The sequence below is a fragment of the Canis lupus genome, chromosome 8 (assembly GCF_011100685.1).
Source record: "Canis lupus familiaris isolate Mischka breed German Shepherd chromosome 8, alternate assembly UU_Cfam_GSD_1.0, whole genome shotgun sequence".
Lineage (NCBI taxonomy): Eukaryota > Metazoa > Chordata > Mammalia > Carnivora > Canidae > Canis > Canis lupus.
The window spans coordinates 70,423,760-70,443,593 of record NC_049229.1 but is presented as its reverse complement, the minus strand read 5'-3'; the positions used below and the strand labels follow the sequence as shown (position 1 = coordinate 70,443,593).

At 45.2% G+C, this 19,834-nt stretch overlaps 1 protein-coding gene across 1 annotated transcript in view; it reads right to left on the bottom strand.

Annotated features, from left to right (window-relative positions):
* DYNC1H1 (dynein cytoplasmic 1 heavy chain 1) overlaps window positions 1-19,834 on the bottom strand; it is a 67,766-nt gene that overhangs the window by 29,449 nt on the left and 18,483 nt on the right. Inside the window, exons 10-34 of the mRNA XM_038545753.1 lie at window positions 18,334-18,483; window positions 16,615-16,761; window positions 13,301-13,441; window positions 12,793-12,969; window positions 12,567-12,677; window positions 12,363-12,482; window positions 11,650-11,889; window positions 9,662-9,817; window positions 9,408-9,521; window positions 8,667-8,777; window positions 8,382-8,591; window positions 8,062-8,208; window positions 7,649-7,815; window positions 7,376-7,549; window positions 6,651-6,816; window positions 6,382-6,570; window positions 6,097-6,291; window positions 5,126-5,408; window positions 4,797-4,897; window positions 4,124-4,283; window positions 2,806-3,049; window positions 2,457-2,640; window positions 1,559-1,771; window positions 611-849; window positions 280-436 (exon numbers count right to left, since the gene is read on the bottom strand). Of these exons, the coding sequence (XP_038401681.1) occupies window positions 280-436; window positions 611-849; window positions 1,559-1,771; window positions 2,457-2,640; window positions 2,806-3,049; window positions 4,124-4,283; window positions 4,797-4,897; window positions 5,126-5,408; window positions 6,097-6,291; window positions 6,382-6,570; window positions 6,651-6,816; window positions 7,376-7,549; window positions 7,649-7,815; window positions 8,062-8,208; window positions 8,382-8,591; window positions 8,667-8,777; window positions 9,408-9,521; window positions 9,662-9,817; window positions 11,650-11,889; window positions 12,363-12,482; window positions 12,567-12,677; window positions 12,793-12,969; window positions 13,301-13,441; window positions 16,615-16,761; window positions 18,334-18,483 (4,296 nt within the window). The remainder of the gene's footprint in view (window positions 1-279; window positions 437-610; window positions 850-1,558; window positions 1,772-2,456; window positions 2,641-2,805; window positions 3,050-4,123; window positions 4,284-4,796; window positions 4,898-5,125; window positions 5,409-6,096; window positions 6,292-6,381; window positions 6,571-6,650; window positions 6,817-7,375; window positions 7,550-7,648; window positions 7,816-8,061; window positions 8,209-8,381; window positions 8,592-8,666; window positions 8,778-9,407; window positions 9,522-9,661; window positions 9,818-11,649; window positions 11,890-12,362; window positions 12,483-12,566; window positions 12,678-12,792; window positions 12,970-13,300; window positions 13,442-16,614; window positions 16,762-18,333; window positions 18,484-19,834) is intronic.

Here is a 19,834-nt window from a genome sequence, read left to right as displayed (position 1 = left end):
AATCCTAATAAAAACCTGTAACTTTCCGTTAGGAATGTTACTTGGGAATTATGGAGTATGCTTAACATTCACCAAACAGTGCAAAGTTAACAGTAAGTCCTATGGAACTATTTCTCACTAGCCACGGGAATGGAAAGATCTAATACATAGAGACTTAGGTATCTCTGAAAACTATTTACACAGTTGCCTGCTACTACAGAACCTGGAGCCTCATCTCCAGAGCAATACTCTGTTAGCACGTGGGATATCTGGCTTGACACCCCAAGGAAGGCCACTTACATTGGGTGGAAGGCTGAGGCGCTCGCCATTTGGCAGAGTCAGAAGCTTGTTGTCATCCAGCACTGAGTTCAAGTTCTCCACCCACTCGGGGTCCACGTCACCATCAAAGACAATCCATTGGCGCTTCTGTAGTTCACCCCTCACATTGTCTATGATCCTGGTTTGGAAAGGTTTTGAAACAGCTATTGACCAACTTAAGATTTTGAGGTTAGAAATCCTCACCCTACACAGCTTCTGCACTGACATTTTAATTCATTCAGTTTTGGTTAGAAAAATAACACGTGCCATTAATTTAAGGACAGAGCACTTGCTGGAATCAAGGTGAACTCACTTTCGCAGGACATGTGTGAACAGTCCATCCGTCCATTCCCTGGTGTTGGGGTCCAGGGTTCCATAAAGGTGGTCTTTGCTGATGGCCTTGGGGTCAATGATATGGGCCACACCCTCCACACCCTCCAGCCTCTCCAAAGCCTTTAGGAGCACACGCCAAGCCATGCTCTTCCCACTTCCTGAGGGCCCCACCATCATCAGGCCATGGTTGATCTGGGTGATCTGATAGAGCTGGAGGACCTGCCAGGCCAATCAAACCACATCAGAATCAATCCAGAGAAAGAATGAGAAGTTTCTCCAGCCCCTCCTCATGGCAGCAGATGCAAGACATGTGCTATGAATTCCCAAAGGCAAGTAAGTACTACTCTGGAACTTTTAATATTACATGGGCCACATCTATAAATAATATTTCAAGAAGAGTTTTAACTAAACCATGGGGAGTTCTTTGTTAAGCCAGGAAGGCTGGGAGCCAGTGGAAAAGGGGATGACTACCAAGCTGCTTCAAAAGAGGGCCGTAAGATCCTCTTTAAAGAGGGTGGAGACCCAATGGAGGAGTCATCTGTGAGAGCCGGTACAGTACCACTTAGGCTCAACATGCAGCCATGTGACAGTATGGTTCCTAGTCTTGTAGAAGAAGAGAAGCAGCGAAGCCAATACAAAATATAAAGCGTGTACTGATTAGCAGATTTATGTTGTTAACCTAAGATGTTGGAAAGTCTTAGAACTATTGGTATACTTTCCGTTATAATCATGCTTCTGTCAGCATTTTCAGAAAATGAGCTATATCATGAGTGAAATTTTTGGATAAACGGTCATGTCTACTACGTGTAAGAAAAAAGCCTTGGGTCAAATCTTTGTAAAGCAGATGCTGTGCCTCTCTGGCCCTCGTGGTCCTAGTTCTCTCAAAAGTGGCTCCTTTCCTGCAGCTAGCAGGGTCAACCCCAGTTACCTTCTCAACCCACATGCCGCCAACTTCTTCTCCATCTCCATATGTCAGGTACATTTCCTGGCACACCTTCTTCAGCTCTTCTCGGAGCGCAGTCATTTCGCCCCGGTGGTATTGGACCCCGGGGAACACATCTGATAAGAGGCTGAAGAGCAGTGGGATGTCTTCTGCCACTAGCTTGGGCACCATGGTCTCACAGACGCTCTGGATCAGAATCTAACAGCAAGAAAAGGACCGAGCTCTGAGAGGTGGGGAGCAAGGCTTGCACAGACACTGCTGTATTCCCAGAAGGTACGTAAGATATGGCTGTTAGTGATTCAGCTCACTGTGCAAATACAGCATCTTCTATCCATCCATCCCAGGATATGTGAATCGCAAAGGGAACTCTCAAGTCATGGCTTAGATGTTGAAAGAGCCAATTTAAATATTAGTGTTTATAGGTGCCTGGGTGGCTCGTCAGTTAAGCCTCTGACTCTTGGTTTTCACTCAGGTCATGATCTTGGGACCCTCGGGTTGAGCCCCAGGTCAGACTCTACGCTCAGCGGGCAGTCTGCTTCTCTGCTCCTCTCGTTTTGCCCCTCCCCCTGCTTACACCCACTCTCTTTCTTTTTTTTAAAAGGTTTTATTTATTTATTCACGAGAGCCACAGAAAGAGAGAAAGAGAGCGAGAGAGAGAGAGAGAGTGAGGGGCAGAGATAGGCAGAGGGAGAAGCAGGCTACATGCAGGGAGCCCCAGGTGGGACTCAATGTCGGAACTCCGGGATCATGACATGAGCCAAAGGCAGATGCTCAACTACTGAGCCACCCAGGCGTCCCCCACCCTCTCTTTCTAAAAGAAATTAATCTTTTAACAAAAATTAGTGTTTAAGGTGTGAGTGATTACAAGAACATGTATACAAACCTCTTGTTCAGGTAGATTTTCTGCAATTTCTCCTTCATCAACTGCTTCCCCTCGTTCTTCTTTCTCCCTCTTTATCTTCTGAATTCTCTCTCTCTTCACATTTCCTGCACTTACCAGCACACTCTTCAAAGCTCGAAGACCAAAGTCATAATGGCTTTGAGATGAGAGCTGCTCATCACACAGTCTGAAAGAGAAAAGGTCTGCCTTAGGACAGTACACTCTAAGCAGCCAGAGTCAAGAAATCAGACATGGACAGTTGGAAAGATGTGCTTGTGATTAGAGATGAACCCTAAGGGGCATAACTCACATGCCTTAGATACACGGTTGGGGATGACTCTGGGGCACTCACTTGAAGAAAGGGACGATTTTGTTGGCGAGGACCTCAGCAGTGCGGAAGCCCTGCGAATACAGCATGACTTGGGCGATGAGCTGCCGGTCAGGCTTGGTCATGGCCAAGCTCCGGAACAGCTTCTTCAGGTTGTCGGGAAGGTTGGACCTGCCTGCATAGCCAGGGTTCATGGTGATGAAGATGGCCATGTCTGGGCTCACTTTCACTTGCTTGTTGAGCAGCTCACAAGTAATGGGGGCAGAGGCTGAATGAAAATCAGAGAACAGTGTTAAAATTTGTGATGTTCAAAAACCACGCTAAATTCTCCCTAAAATCACAGACAAAAAAAATAACCCATTTCCCTGCTGGCCTCTAAAGCCCAAAGCCCAGGACTGCAGAGGAGTTGCTCTCTGGCCCTCCTACCAGCACATCACCCCACCTGGGCAGACCCAGCTTTGCACACCTCACCTACATGAAAGCTACATGAATGTAGAACAAAGTCACCAGGGGCAGGAAGTACTTACTTTGCTTGCATATTATCGTGTGCCATGAAGTTAACATAAGGATAGAAATGTAGCCCAACAGTAGTTGCAGAAATAGAAATCAATGTGACACTATTGACTGGCTCAGATCATGAGGACTGTCTTTTCCGGGGATCCACCATCAGTACCCACACCCAACCTCCATTACTCCATCACAGAGGACAGAGCATATAGATACTGCTTTCTCTGACACTCCTTTAGTTTCACTAAGGAGGTCTCCAAGTCCTCTGGTAAAGACAAGTTCCTATTATTGCAGAATGAAAGCAACACTAAAAGTTAACTGTGCATGTAAACCGTCCACCACCGGTGCCATTACTTCCTCTAGCACCCACGCTGCCCCTACCAGGCACGCCTGGCTTTGTACAGAATGAGACAGAGGAAGCCGCCCCCGGAGCCTCTCAGAGCAGGTTCTCCTATAGTGACACAGGGCACGTTCCCAAAGCTCCCAGGAAGAACACTCTGCCAACAGGCAGCCCAGAAAGCTGGCTCTGTGGCATGCAGAGGGGGGAGGGGGAAGGGAGGCCCCACATGGGCCCAATACTCGATGTGGATAGATGCTATGGGAGGGAGCATAGGGACTCTTGTCCACCAGAGGAAGGACAGCCAGGGTTTGGGCTGTTCTGGTCTCTGAGCAATTAGACTGCCTACACAGTATCATCCGGAATCTCACCACCCTGTCTGCAGCAGTGAGTCCTGGAAGCGAAGTTAAATTATAATATAAAGTGGCAAGATGGACCCTGGCCCACACTTTCCCTCTGCAGTTGCTAAGTAACTTGCAAAGAAAAAGGAAGTCTCACTCTTATCACAGTTGGGGTTGGAGTGCTCTCTCAGTGCTTCCTGAATACACTGCACCTGCTGTGACACAGCTGACAGCATCCGTTCCTCCAGGCGGTTGAACTCGTCAAAGCAGCCCCAGGCACCCACCTGGCAGAGCCCAACAAAGATCCGTCCCATCGCCTGAAACCGGAGCAAAGAAAAGAGCTAAAACCATGTGCCTCCAGCTGATTCCATGGCCCCCATGCCGGTCTGAGCCCTCTATCCACTGCCCAGCCCATGTGGCTACGGAAGGGACAACAGGCTCCCACGAGAGCAGGTACTTCATTGACAACATGAAACATGCACACGTGGTACATCGCACCTCTCCTCCTGGGCTAATAAAATCCTAATGATAGAGCTGTTATTTTTATTCTATCACCTTCTGTTGACTAAAAAAAAAAATCTTGTCCATAATAGTTGTTTATTCCCAGACACAAGCACTAGCCATTTCTTCCAGAAACGCACAGCTCAAGTCAGTACCGAAGCACATATGCTAGACAACTGACTCAAAATAACACCATCCCCAGGACTCAGAAGGGCAAATGAGCCATGTTGAGCTGTGAGGTCCGCAGCCTGGAGAGGGGTCCAGGCATGGCGCACCCCAGCGGGCCTCTCAGCCCATTAGATTTTAGGTGGACTCACAAAGCTGCTCACCTGGAAATCGAAGGTTTCATCACAGTTGAAGACTAAAACAAAGCGTCCAAGCTGATGGCCAAGAGCTTTGACAGACTCTGTCTTCCCAGTCCCGGCTGGTCCTGTCATTTAAAGAAATGTGACTGAGTACTTGAGACCACGGGGACTCATCTTCAGCTTTACACAATTCATTTACAGAATCAAAGGATATGTAATAACTGCAAACAAATCTAAGATTCTAGAATGTACTAGCTGTGTAATTAAAAAATATGCTTAAAACCATTAGTTTAATCTTTTCAAGTTATATTTGCCCCCTGACTCTATCTGTCCAGGTCTGTGGAGTGACTTACCGAATGGGGACCCGCCCAGCCTGGCCTCCAAGGCTTGAGTCATGGTCAAGTAGCAGCGGTCGGTGAGGGGAGTCTGCACCAGCTTGTCCTGGACACCCAGGTACTCAAAGCCATAGTTAAATTTGGCATTTGCCATTTGGATCGACAACTGCTGTAGCACATCAGTTTGCTTAGGGTCAAAGTAAAAGCGCATCTGGCTGAGCCATTCGAAAGATTTGGCGTTGTCAATTTTGCTTTTGATCAAGGATCGAGTCACATCCCTCTGGTGAACCAGCTCTGTAATCTGAACAAAGGGTCACTTTAAGAATTCATCATAAACTGGAGTACAGTGCATTTCTTGAGGATGCGTCATTGAATAGACTTTTATTTATTTATTTTTAAAAAAATTTTTTTTAAAATTTTTTTTGTTTTTTTTCTGAATAGACTTTTAATCTGAGATGCAAGATTCAGTTATAGTGGCTTTCAGTAAACATTCCAAAATGGAAATTCACTTTTAAAAACAATATAACTGTTATTCATACAATGAAATTACATAGAATCAAGAGCTGCAGCAGGACCAAACAACCAACAAAACTACTTTAAGTGAAAACTCTGCAACTAGCAGGACATGAGTCTCCGACCTCACTGGCCCCTGTAGGCTGGGCACAGCACCATTGCTAGCACAGCCAGGCCTCCCGGTACCACCCCCTTGGCGCTGCTTTGAGAAGAGATGAGGAGCAAGAGCGGAAAACTCTGATCAAAGCTCATCACTTCCTGTTTACCGGGATGTGTATATGAAATTTCCTGCTCCAGCATGATCACCTGTCAATAGGAACAGAGAGCCAATACCCCCACCCAGAGTTCATTAGCATGCCACCTCCTTTTCTCCCTAACACCAATCAGAGAATTTCATAAGCATTGTTTCCCGTAGCTGCTTGAGCTGAAGGCACGAGACCCTAACCAGTGAGGAATGAGACAGACACAGGACTAACCAAGTGCTCCAGCTTCCGCCTTCGGAGTGGCGGCTGCTCCATGAGGACTGAGTCAGCCAACACGTTGAGGGTGACTTCCACATTGCTCAGCACAGAGTGCAGGGGTGCCGCATCCCCACTTCCCCCGATGCTGCTCAGAGCAGTCTCCACGTTTTCAGACCAGGCAATCTGGGCTGACAAAACTACAAGCTGAGCCTGTATGACACAAGACACAGGACCAAAAGATCAGTTTAGACACCAGCCAGTGCATTCACCTTTATGCTGACCACTTCTGCTATGCGTTACCTGGTACTTATCAATCCATGTGATATACGTGTTTGGATCGATTGAAGTTGCTTTACCAAAAATCTCAACTTCTGTAACAGATTCAGCAAGAAGTTTAGCCAGAGTAACTCTCATTTCCTTTTCTACTAGTGTGAGCCACTCGTTGATTTTGGGATGTTCAGTAATTGACACGGGAGTTTTAAACATAACCTGAAATAAACATAATTTAAGAATGAAGATCTGCAAGGACAGGAAAGAAGCATTCATAGTTATAATCATAATTCAACTACCTCCTCTCCTTCACGGGATGAAATACCCAAGACGACAGAGTTATCCTCATTTAGGATGATGCTTGAAACCCCAGCAAACATTTTCTTGAAATGTTTCTGTAACTTAGCTACATTCTTACTGTTTCCAATGATTTCAAGCAAATCTTCATCACCCACAAAATAGAACCTAAAATTAAAATAGCATCCAAGTTGCTAAAGTCTTATACATAATAAACAAGGTCAATCAAAGCATAACTTCAAATCGTGGGAAGGGAAACTGGATTTGGAGGGCAGTGGACCATCTCCAGTCTGAACGAAGATCACATCCAAATTTCTCCCACTGAAGAAATTTGATCCTCAGCAGAAGATCCATATTTACTTAACAAGATACCAAAAATGAAGTCTACGGATTTCATGTCATTCATCTTATTTCATGGACTTACTTTTTAAAAGCTTATGTGATTTACAGTAAGCAAACTGTTCAGAAAGGAAGAAATGCCACTTGGAAAATAATCAGAGCTAAATTTTTAGGAGTTATAAATTGCATGGAAGGGTGGATAATAGTTCCAGTGGAGCTTAATAAACAAATACAAGGAAGAAAATCCTTTATAATTAGGAATAAACACACAAAAAGGGAGTAATAGTCATTAAATGGATTACCAATAACAAAACTCTTGATATCAAAGTGACCAACACACAGAACCAGAAGAGAGAGCAGACGGCTCTTGAAATTGAACTTATCTTACCTGGGGAAAGATGATCGCTCTCTTTCTAGGTATTCTCCCAATGCCTTCTGGATCTTTCCTAGCAGGTCTGCCAATCTCTCCAGAGACCTCTGTACCCCCTGGATGTTCAGAACATCCATAACAAGGGGAGACTTGGATACTTTTTTCATCAGAGCCAAAAACTCTGTGCTGATACTACAAATCAAATTGAAACCGTCATTAGCTTTTCAGTGAAAAACAGTTACCAGCCACATCTACGACTCAGCTCTTTTGCTCCCTGGCTCCACGCCATACCTCTGGAACCGCTGGGTTTCCACTGGCAACAGGTGCTTGATATCTGCACTGCCCGTGAAGATGCCTTCCAGGTAGACCCACCGTCGCTGCACATCAATCCACACGTCAAAGAGAGCCATGATCCGATTCAGCTTGTCTTCCCAGCTTAGGGCATCTTCTTCGAAAACCTAGTGCATAAATGGAAAGCAGAGCCCAGCTGCTAAACTTTTCATTCACAGATATGCCAAAACTTACTAAAAAAAAAAAAAAAAAAAAAAAAATATATATATATATATATATATATATATATATATATATATATATATATATGCAAGTTATGTCAATTTATTTGACTCACACTTTAAAAACAGGTTTAAAGGTATAACAGAGAGAGTACAAGAGAATGCTCGATAAGGGAGGCTTCCCCACGGTACCTTGTAATACGGAGATAGCTTCATGGCTGAGACGCTGTTGATGTGCTCTTTGACCTTGTTGAAGAGGTCATCCCAGCCTCGGATCAAGCGACACTTGTTCTGGTAGTTAACCAAGTCTAACTCGTAAGTATTCCATACCTCTCTTATCTGAATTAAAACCAAAAAGAGGAACAGTATCAATATGTGGGCATTCACCAGCTGTATAAGCGACCAAGTGTTATGAGGACAAATGGACTACAGATACAGCTGTTTCTACTCAGCTCCAACCTATGGCACAGCCAGAAACGTGACATAAAAACGGCTATCAGTCAATTACTCACCTGCTTCAAAAATTCTTCCAAAGCCATCTCCCCTTGTGCCACAAGCAGCACATCCTTGACAATAGCTTCATTTTTCTGCAAGTCAACATCCCAAATTTGGCCAAGGGTGAGCTCCGAAACAACCCAATTAACATGAAGCCTTTTCATCAACTGCTTCCAATGGCGATCTTTAAGTGCTTCAGATTTCAGCTCAATCACCAGCATGTTTATCTGTGGAGAAAGTAAGCAGAATTACCTGTGCAGCTGTGTTCCTAATGGACACCCAGGACTCCAGCACTGACTTACCTTCAGGTAACCTTTCAGAAGCCTCTGGACAAACTCATAGGATGCGTACTGCCGTAATCGAGCAGGGAAGTTTTTCAGTTGGTTCAAGAGGCCATCCAAATTTTGTCGAAGCTGTTGAAAGAAATATAAGATGATATTTAGTCCACCAACATTTCCTTTAAGTGGTGACATATCTTAAAAAAAAAAAAAAAAAAGATAAAAAAAAAAAGATGGTTTTAAGGCGTGCCTGGGTGGAGCAATCGGTTAAGTGTCCAACTCTTGAGTTTGGCTCAGGTCATGATTTTAGGGTCATGAGATCAAACCCCATGTCAAGCTCCATGTTCAGTGGGGAGTTTGCTTCTCTCCTTCTCCCCTTCTCGATCTTTCCCTTCTGTTTTTCTCTCTCTCTTTTTAAGATTTATCCATTTATTTGAGAGAGAGCACGAGAGCACAAGCAGGGGAGCAACAGAGGTAGAGAGAGAAGCAGAATTCCTGTTGGCTCCCCGCGGGGAGCCCAAGGTGGGGCTCATCCCAGGACCCTGGGATCATGACCTGAACTAAGGTAGACACTTAACCAACTGGGCCACCCATGCACCCCTCAAAAATGGTTTTAAAGCAAATTTTCTATCAGTCCAGATGAATACTGCAAATTACCATCCTGTGACATTTTGTGAACTCACAGTAGACTGCAAAGCTTTTAAGTGAAATCTACAACTCTCAACATATGATGTTATACACAACATCTACTTTAACTAGGCATACCTTTCGAGGCTGGACGGAAACCCATGGCTGCTCCTTCATCTGATCAATCTGCTCCCAGACCTTGGACAGTTCTGACCAAACACCTTTGAGATCCTGCAGTTCTTCTAAGGCCACCTGTGATTATGACAGTGGAGCAGTGAGCCTCTGGACACAGAAGCCACTGCAGGTCTGGCAAGGCCCTTAAGATGGACCTGGTCAAGGGAAGAGCCAGGACGAGGACCACACCCCTACCTCCCTGCTCCTGCAGTTCATACCTGGACACGCTCTTCACTGCCGCTGAGAAGTCCTGTATCTGTCAATTCTAGTGCCTCCTTGGCCTTTGCACACTTCTCCCGGTCATCCTTCAGCCTGCCAAACTTTCCTTCATATATGGTTAGAGCCTGAAGTGCCTCCTCTGGGCGAAGATTGCCCTGAAAGCAGTCAAAGTGCAGAATTGCAGTGCTAGGTCCCAGGACAGATACATGCTTTAGCTCTGAAATGGTGGGGAGAGCCCACTGAAAATCTGCAAATTTGTGATTTCTTAAATATGTTTCTAACAAGTAAGTCTTCAGCAAGACATACACTTATGATTTCTGTACATTACTGAAAGGAACTTTTACTTCTGTATTTGACATAAATAAAGTATGAATAAGAAAGATGGAGCACCAGGGCACCTGGTTGGCTCAGTCAGAAAAGCATGCAACTCTTGATCTTGGGGTTGTGAGTTCAAGTCCCATGTCAGGTGGGTAGGTGGGTGGGTGGGTAGGTCGGAAGGAAGGAGGGAGGGAGTGAGGGAGGGAGGACAGACACCTCTCCATTTAGCCACTGTCTCACTAAGTGCCTTGGGAGACAGAAAGAGAAGAATCAGGACAGACTAGGGCTTAGACAAGGACACTCCCGAGTGAAGGGGACATGGCTCTTGGGGGCTGCCAGCCATACCCCCCTTAAAGCACACAGCTATTATGTCAGTTACCAAGAGAACGATGAGAAATCAAGTAGTAGTCCTCAGTGAAATGGGTTCCAGAGGAGCATTAAACTACTATTTGCTTACTCTTCATTCTAATAACTTGAAAATGACTATATAAAATATCACTGAAAATTTAAACTATAACACAATACTAGCAAAAAATGGCAATAAAAAATGCTCAAGTTTTGGTGATCAGAATCTTGCCTATTGATCATTACTCCCTTCCCTGCTGGAGAGAATATTCTGCATAAGTACTGGCATTTGTGAAAGATCTTAAAACAGGGGCCCTCGAACCAAAATTAAACACAAATTAGGACCTTTGGGTCCAACAGTACAGACAGGGCTGAGGCAGGACAGAGCTCTTTGGGGTAGGTAGAAGGCTAGATCCGCCACCGGGCCTGCTGTGGAACACCTACACCCCAAACTAGAAAACGAGATTAACATCTGAAGTATAACCATCTTTCCCCTTTTCTTTCCTGTCTATGTCTGTATGCCTAAACAAATCAGACTGAATTCTGCCTCAGGAAACGGGGTACGCTGTTCTGTATTTACTTGAGCCTTGAACACACTGTCACCTCTGCCTGAACCCCCTCCCCACTATATGTGTGACTTACCAGCTCTCCTTCCTCCCTCTGGTCTCCACTCAGATACCACCCTCCCTACAAAGCAGCACCCCAGCATTACCCCAGACCTCACTCTCTTCTACCCAGCCCTCGCCCTTTACCAAAGCACCAATCACTACCTGACTCAAATACATATTTTCCTTGGTTGTTTTTTACCTGTCTCTCCCTCTCCCTACCTCCATGGGGGTAGGGGCTCCTGTTCACCGCCCAGAACATAGTCGGTGCTCAATAAACACCTGAATGAACCAAGAGGATGGATGGTGGTAGGTCCTGTGTACAGAAGTAACTACAGTGACAATGACAGCAGAACCTGCCTCCCACAGCACAGAGCTAGGCAGTGGCAACATAAGGCTCGGCCTGTGTTCGTGAGAGATTAAATTCTAATTCCTGAGTATGTCTATGTAACAGGATACGTAAGAACAGGAAAAACTTTAATTTTTAAAACCACCTCTCGACTTAAATGATTATCATGAGGGGTTCAGGGTAAAAGAGGTCTAAATTGGCTTTCACTTTTCAAATCTACGACATCTAAGTGTTGTTTTAATTATGAAAAAGAAAAGTCCTCGTCATTGGAAAGCTAAGCCAGAGCAATGCCTTCTGAAGTGTGGGAGAAAGGACATCAGATCACGCTATGGGTTTAGGAGAGGCTGCTGGGGTGGTGCGCAGGGCTCACCGTGACAGGCTTGGTTTTCTCCCAGTCTGCCAGCAGGTCTGTGGTGCGGCTCTCCACGGCCCGGTCCTCCTGCACAATCTTCATCTGCAGGTTTGCCACCTGCTGCTGGATGGCAGAGTCCTTCCGCCGCATGATGTCATTGAAGGCCCCCCACTCGCCCTCTATGTTGTCGATGTAGAGCCAGGAGGGCGGGAACTGGAACCTCTGCTTTTCCAGCAAGCGCTGACCATTGCGGTAGAGCTTTGAGAGTTAAGAAATAGAGTTTTTTCCTTTAACAATAGAAATTATCGTCAGGTCCCCATGTAAAGGGAAGACTCTGTGGCTGTCGAACACATATCAGTACATTCACTCCCTTCCACCCCAAGCCTGTTGAGGTGGCTGCGCCCAAGCAGCCTGGAGAGGACTGAAAGCATGCTGCTGGCGGTGCTTCACCCCCAACTTCCAAATCAGAAAAACAAATGCATGTGTGAGGACTCAACGATCAACACCTAAAGTAAAAGATTTAAAAAGCAAAACACAGTGGTTCTCAAAGCTCCACACACTTCAGAATCACCTGCAGAGCTGATTAAAATGCAGACCCCCAGGATGCCAGGATCTGTGCTTTACCCTGCACACCAGGTGGATACAAGAGTGACAGTAGGGGGCCATGTGTCCTTTAACTCTAAGTGCCACCACAACCGATGAGGAGAATTTTAACTATGCACGGAGCTCACCTCAACTTGTTTTTCAAACTGTTTTATCTTTCGTTTTAAAGACTGTACGTAAGTGATGAAGGTCACGGCGTCGGAGGTGCTGGCCGTGTCCACTGAGTGCTGCTCCAGCTCCTGGCGCGACTGTTCAGAGAGAACGCAGAATTTTAACACAGAGCCGTGGTTTACCAGTAGCCTCGTGACGCTGCCGGGACCTTGGCTCCTCACCTTTGAGATCTGGGAATGGAATTCCGTCATGTTCGATCCGAGCATCTGCCCGAATTTGCTGAGAACCTCCTTGTGCCAAGAGTCGTACTTCAGGTTGACCTTAGATTGAACCTGCAGGTGAAGAGCCCACGACGCAATCATTAGTTCCTTCCTGCACCCTCATCACCCACGGATGTCCCCTAGAGCTGGCAACCATGGCCCCTTTCAACGAGACAGCAGAGCGCACCTTGCCGTAATCTATAACTACCGGCCCAAACTCCTTCTTGGTTTCTGCATTGTCAAAAGTGCCTCTGGCCTTCCTTATCTGAACCAGGAGAGCCTGCCATTTGTTGAGATCCTCCCCAAGTCTGTTGTAGATGTTTTCAGCCTGCATGTCCCACAGGCACTGATACTGAAGCCAGACCTGCAGGCGAAGAGCACAGTCAAAGAGCACAGCTGGGCTTTTCACCCTGTAGAATATTCATACTTCATTAATAAGACTCACTTTCTTTCGACATTGTTAGAAAAATCACTTCACATTCTCAGAATTTTCATACTGAAAGATAAAATTTACTGCCCTCTGAAATGAGAGTTCATGTCCCACTAGATTTGTTCTACTGTGCACAGTTTGCTTTACAATAAGCAAAAGTTATCTAGCGTGTCGTATTATAGACATATCACGTTCATTAGACCTCATACTCACCATATCTAAGACAGAGTTTCTAGCATAATGATGGAGACAGGGAGCTTCTCACCTTGACGTACTGCTCGACCTCAGTCACGATGCCCATAACTGCAGAGTAGGACTCCTCCAGGGCAGCAGGGCCATCAGGCATCCGCGTTAAAGCGTTCCGGTAGAATTTCTCTTCCTCCGTCAGCTCGTAATGCACGCCCACCTGAGCAAGCAGAGCCAGAAGGAACACAGGTGGTGTGTACAGAAATGTTCACCTCAGAGCCACCTTTCACTGAATTCCGATGAACTGAAGGAAGAACTCGCTATAGAAATAGCATCTGAGGGATAACATCCACTTACCCCAGCCACAAGAAATCAGAAGTCTACTCAAACTTCACTCAACCAACAAAGGGAACATCAGATAAACTACAAGCTAGAAAATGGGGCATCACTAGGCAAGAACAGTTACAGAACCCTCTGAGCCCTTGGAGCAGAGCTGTTGGAGACCTGAGCCTCTCTGGGAGCAAAGCACAAAGGTGGTCTCTAAAGAACCAAGATTACCATGACCACATAATTACACCGGCTAGGACAATGGAAGTGATGACTCAGTAATCGTTTCAATGGTCTGAGTGTTGCCCACATGCCAGGCACTGTTGTAGGCACAGGAAACATCCTGACAAAGATCTGTGCTCACACGGGCCTACATTCTGTGGGAGGAGAGACAGAGAAAAGCAAACTACAGAATGGCAGCGGGTGAAAAGCACTGTGGAGACAAAGCAGGAAAGAGGAGGGCCAGGAGTATGAGGTAGGGGAGGTCAGGGAAGGCCACACTGAGCAGGATCAGGAGAGGGAAGGAGTGAGCTGTGTCAATGATTTTACTACGAGAAGTTCAATGCAGAGAGATCAACAAGTGCAAAGGCCCAGGGGCAAGAGCCTGTCTGACATGTCTAAGGAGAACAAGATTGCCAGTGTGGTAGGAGCAGAGTCAGTAAGCAGGAGGCAGGTACTCCAGTCAGAGAGGCAACAAGCAGCATATTCCGTGGGGCCCATCACTCTGCCATGGGACGTGGGCTTTCATGAGGAGTGGCACGGAAAGCCATTGGTGGATTCTGGGAAGAGCAGTGTCAAGACCAACATGAAATCTAAGACTGCTGTTGTGCTGAAAATAGATTTTAGGGGAGCAAAAGCAGACACAAAAACCCACCCAGAGGAACTGTAGGAATCCAAGTGAGGGATGATGATACCTTAGACTGGTAGTATCAGGAGATGTGGGCAAAAAAATATCAGGGTGAATTTTGAAGACATAGACACTGGGAGGCCAGGGTGACCCCTCGAGTTAGGCCTGAGTGGGTTGAGGGTGGGGAAAGGTAGGGAAAGGAAAGGGAAAGGTGGGAGCAAATCTGAGGGAGGAGGTCAGAGACATGTTCAGTTTGATGTGCTCATCAGCCTTGTGGAAATGCCCAGGAGCCAGCTGGAGCAAGGCTCTTGGAGTCCAGATAAAGGCTGAGATGAAGGTGGGAACACAGAGTCATCCCATAGGGTCAGTCTTAAAAGAACGGACTGAGTGGGACAGAGTACTGGGAGGAGGAGCACACAGAACAGGTAGAGGCCAGAGGAGGGAGAGCCAGAGAGGAGCCAGAAGGGGACACTGGCCAGAGAGGTGGGGGGACAATCAGGACAGCCCAGCAGAACAGCAGGAGGGGGTGCACACCTGTCATATCCTGCTACTGACACTTCTCAAGGGCTGGGAAGACTGCGACAGGTAAAGGCCGGTGACCCTGACACCTGAGAGGTAGGGACCTGGAGCAGGTGTATAGACAAGTCCTTTGTGTTTTTACCAAGGGGAGCCAGAGCTAGAGGATGACAGGGGTCAGGCTTATTTGCTGACAGGAAATTCAGCAGAGGGAAGAGTGCTAAGCCTCAGAGCAAGGACAGGGGACCCAGCAGAAGAGAGACTGGCTTCAGTTCCATCAGATGTGGAGACAAACAGGACAGCAATACAAACAGAAACATGGCAGGTTAAAAACAGAACATAAGAAATATCCTGCAGTCTGCACAGACTCCCTGAGCAGAAGGAATCAGTATCCACAGCTCGGCTCTGATTAGCTAGACACTGTCAAGTTTTGGGCTAATCACTGCCAAGATTGTGAGTCTACAGGTGGTTGCTACTGCAAAAAAATCTGAGGGCTGAGCCTATGGTGCATATGTTCAAAGCTAAGACTTTCTACAAGAGCTGGTCAAAACAGAGGTTGTGGAGATCTGCTGATGTGAAGTAATATTGCTTAGAGGCCAGGGACTAAACAGTTTTTCGGGTTTTCCTTTTGCTCCAGAGCAGGTTATTAAAACTGTATCTGGGACTTGTTTTAAAATAATCTGGTGGGGGAAGGGAAGGGAATTGAAATTTAAAATGGCCACATGATAATAAACAAAGCAAGTTGGTGTGAGCTCGTGAGATTCTTAGATTTATATATATATGTAAATCTCTATAATAAAGTGGGAGTGGGGAGGAATAGGAATTAAGATTCCCAAAGAAGGGGATCCCTGGGTGGCGCAGTGGTTTGGCGCCTGCCTTTGGCCCAGGGCGCGATCCTGGAGACCCGGGATCGAATCCCACATCGGGCTACCGGTGCATGGAGCCTGCTTCTCCCTCTGCCTATGTCTCTGCCTCTCTCTCTCTCTCTCTGTGTGACTATCATAAATAAATAAAAATTAAAAAAAAAAAAAAAAAAAGATTCCCAAAGAAGTTCATGGAGGGAATTTCTTTCTTTTCTTTCTTTTTTTCTTTCTTTCTTTCTTTTTCTTCTTTTCTTTTCTTTCTTTTCTTCCTTTTTTTTTTTTTTAAAGATTTTATTTATTTATTCACGATAGACATAGAGAGAGAGAGAGGCAGAGATAGTATAGGAATTAAGATTCCCAAAGAAGTTCACGGAGGGAATTTCTTTTTTCTTTCTTTTTTTTTTTTTTAAAGATTTTATTTATTTATTCACGATACACATAGAGAGAGAGAGAGAGAGAGAGAGGCAGAGATACAGGCAGAGGGAGAAGCAGGCTCCATGCCAGGAGCCTGACGTGGGACTCGATCCCGGGACTCCGGGATCGCACCCTGGGCCAAAGGCAGGCGCCAAACCGCTGAGCTATCCAGGGATCCCCCACGGAGGGAATTTCTAAGAGCCTACTGAGATCAGAACTACAGAGGCAAGTATTTGGAAAGGTAGCCACAGGAAAACTGTCAGATCACACAAGGCTTCCTCTAGCTTTCCCTTAGAATGCTGAGCCACAAGTCTGGAGTCTGAGAAGACATATCAAGAGCAAAATTTAAAGAGACGTGATAGAGGTGCCACAGAGCCCTGGGAGGCTGGTCAGAAGGCCCACAGTGTAAGTCTCTGGAAGGCTCACCTGGTACCTCTGACTTTGGATCCTGGGAAGAGACAGCACAACCATCTTCCAGGCAAACATTTCCTGATACAGCTTGTACCTGCACTCTTCAATTGGTGGATTCAAATAGATGACCTGATTGGTTATTCTCAGCTCATGAACAACATTCTGTAAAAGAAAAATTTCATTTCTTACTCAGCAATGAAGTAATAAACTTCATTTTTGAAGTATAATAAATGGCTTTTATTAGCCATTTATTAAAATAATGGCTTTTGATAAAATGGCTTTTATCAATTTGTGATGTCTGAATCATTCATGAGAAGCATGATCATTTCTCGGTTAAAAATCTAATACCTAAGTGTGATTCCAAGGTACTAATAAATTGGTGAATGCCTACAGAAGCCATTTTTCAATAAAATGGTACTGAACATATGTGTATATGACTGCTCAGTAATCATCTCAAGTAAAGTTAGGTGCTATGAATGCTTAAGTCTGAAACTGGGTAAAAAGTATACAAATTACAGCTTTTTTTTTTTTTTTTTGTCATACGAAGCATTAGAATTATTTCAAAGAAATGTTCTTGATATAAAAGCTTTTTCCAAACTAAAAATAATGGTTTTGATGCATAACACTTTCTCCCCCTAAATTTTATTAACCCTCTTGAGTCTGAACCATGAGTCTGTTACTTTATTAAGAGAACGTGGTCTTCTATATTTCATGTATATGGTCCGTGGCCCTCCCCAAAGGGTTATAAATCAGAGGCCAGGCACTGATTAGGTTCCTCCTGGTTTCCCATGTGTAGGTGAACACACAGTAGGTGCTCAATGGAGCACCATCTGATTTAATGTGCATGGTGATCTCTGTACACAATGACCTTGGGACCCAAGAACCCTGTGCCACTGATGCAGTGACGAGGCTGGCATTAGCCGTCAGACACATGCCAGCATGGATGTAGGTTTACATGTCAAGGTGAGGCTGTGCCACCTCCCAGTGCCTGGTTTAAGCTAAGCAAGAATTCCAACTCTATCACCATGAGTAGTTGCTTTACTTAGATATACCCATTTGCTTTTCTGCACCTCTGTATTTTAAAGAGAATGCTCTGGGGATAAATATATGTAATATTCAAAAACGAAAACATTTTTCAAGCATTAAAAGAAAAAAAACGAGAAGGTAACATCTGGGGAGAAAAAGAATAGCCGATTGTTTCCCCCACATCAATGTTTTTACCTTCAGTTCTTTGAGGTTTCTGTTTTGTAAAACATTTTTATTGGTAAATTTAACACAAATGCAACAAACCATATAATATAAAATACTGACTTCAGTCACATTTCCTAGGACCCCACAGCACAGTTTTCACATCTCCTTGATTCCTTCCAACCTCTGACATTTTTCTCAGTTTTTCCTTGTCTTTCTCAAATAACCTTGACACTCTGGAAGAGTACTGGTCAGGTGTTCTGAAGGGGACATCTGATCTTTTGTCATGATTAGAATGAGTCTGGGAGATGTGAGGACAAGGACAGGGGTGGGAGGGGGTGGGGAATGGCCCTGCCAGCACATCACACACATTGCAGGCTAAACAATGAGTACAAGATAGCAGTGCTGATGCTGACTTGGGTCACCTAGGTGAGGTGGTGTCTGTCAGGCTTTTTCCCTGTAAAGTGGCTCTTTCATCAGTACTTTTCAAAGGGAGAATCTTTTGTTTGATCTACTAGCAAACTGGATGCTATGGGAAATACTCACTTTAATCTTTGGCTCTCCACCAGGCTTGTGACTAACTTGAGGTGCATCTGTATCCATGTCAACTTCTGCTTTATCTTCAGCTTGTCCAAGAAGCACCTGGGTCCAAGCTCTCAGGCCAGCTTGTAGGCGAACGCCCAATATTCTTTCAATCTACAGAGAATGCAGGATCAAAGAAGAGTGTTCCTTCCAAGTTAGCTCAGCAAGCAAGTCAGATAGAACACCAATGCTTCGGGTCAAGGATGACAGTTGCTACCACACCCTTCATCTTACCCTGGTTCCCCATCTCATTCTGTCCCTCTCTCAGTCCCAGACAATCTGACCTCCATCTGGAGGCTAACCTAGTCACCAACCCTCCAACTTGTAAGGGACAAGGAGATGAATGCAGATGCAGTCATGGTCTCACTGCTCAACATACTAGAAAATTTATAAAACAAAAACATTTTCCTAGGAGCCTCAGAGATAAAACTAGCAATCTATAATTTGGAAAATAAACCATTTTTTTTTTGGTAAAATTGAGATAGAAATTGACATAAAACATATTAGCTTTAGATAGATAACATAATAATTCCATATTTGTATATACTGCAAAACCACCACCAGGTAAGGCTAGTTAACACCTGTCAGCACATACAGGTAACGGTTTTCTTTTAACAAGTAAGGAACAAAGTCTTCTCTCTGATTGTAATGAGACAAGTGAATGCCCTCTGAACAGGACACGTGTATGTCCTCATGCAAAGTCTGTCTTGGGTCACACAGCCATCCTAGGAATGGTGGAATGGCAGCTGTGATAAAATCTGAGACTTTCAGGAAATTTGGAAGAGTGGGGTTTGTTAACTTTCCTTGGTAGTGTCCTATGTGTGGATACTCTGCATCTTTGTGGTTACAAGCTTTCTCTTCCTTTCTCTCTAATACACTTTGGAGTTGCCCATCCACCACCTGTCCACTGCCATGAAATATCCTACTTTCCAGGGCTCTCCATGATGCTGACATCTGTCAACGAGAAAGCCACCATGGGGTGCTAAGTTTATTTCAAATACACGCACAGGTGCATAGACACACTTCTCCCTACCTGTACACCTCTATAGGGGTGAGCCTGATCCTCTACACCAGGAGTAAGAGGTATTTGGTTGCTGGGCATTTGTTATTTCTTTCTTTCTCTTTTTTTTTTTTTTAATTAAAAATGATTTTTTTTTGGAGGTGGGGCACCTGGGTGGTTCAGTTGGTTAAACATCTGCCTTCAGCTCAGGTCATGGTCCTGGGATCGAGAACCATGTCAGGCTCTCTGCTCAGCAGGGAGTCTGCTTCTCCCTCTCCCTCTGTGTGTGCGTGCTGCACTCTCCCCCCACTCAGATAAATAAATCTTCAAAAAAATAAGTTTGTTTTTTTAATTAAGTTTTAGGCCCAACAAGGAGCTTCAACTCATGATCTGGAAGGTCAAGCGTCCCATGCTCTACCGACTGAGTCAGCCAGGCACTCCTGGGCATTTCTTTTTAAATTGGGT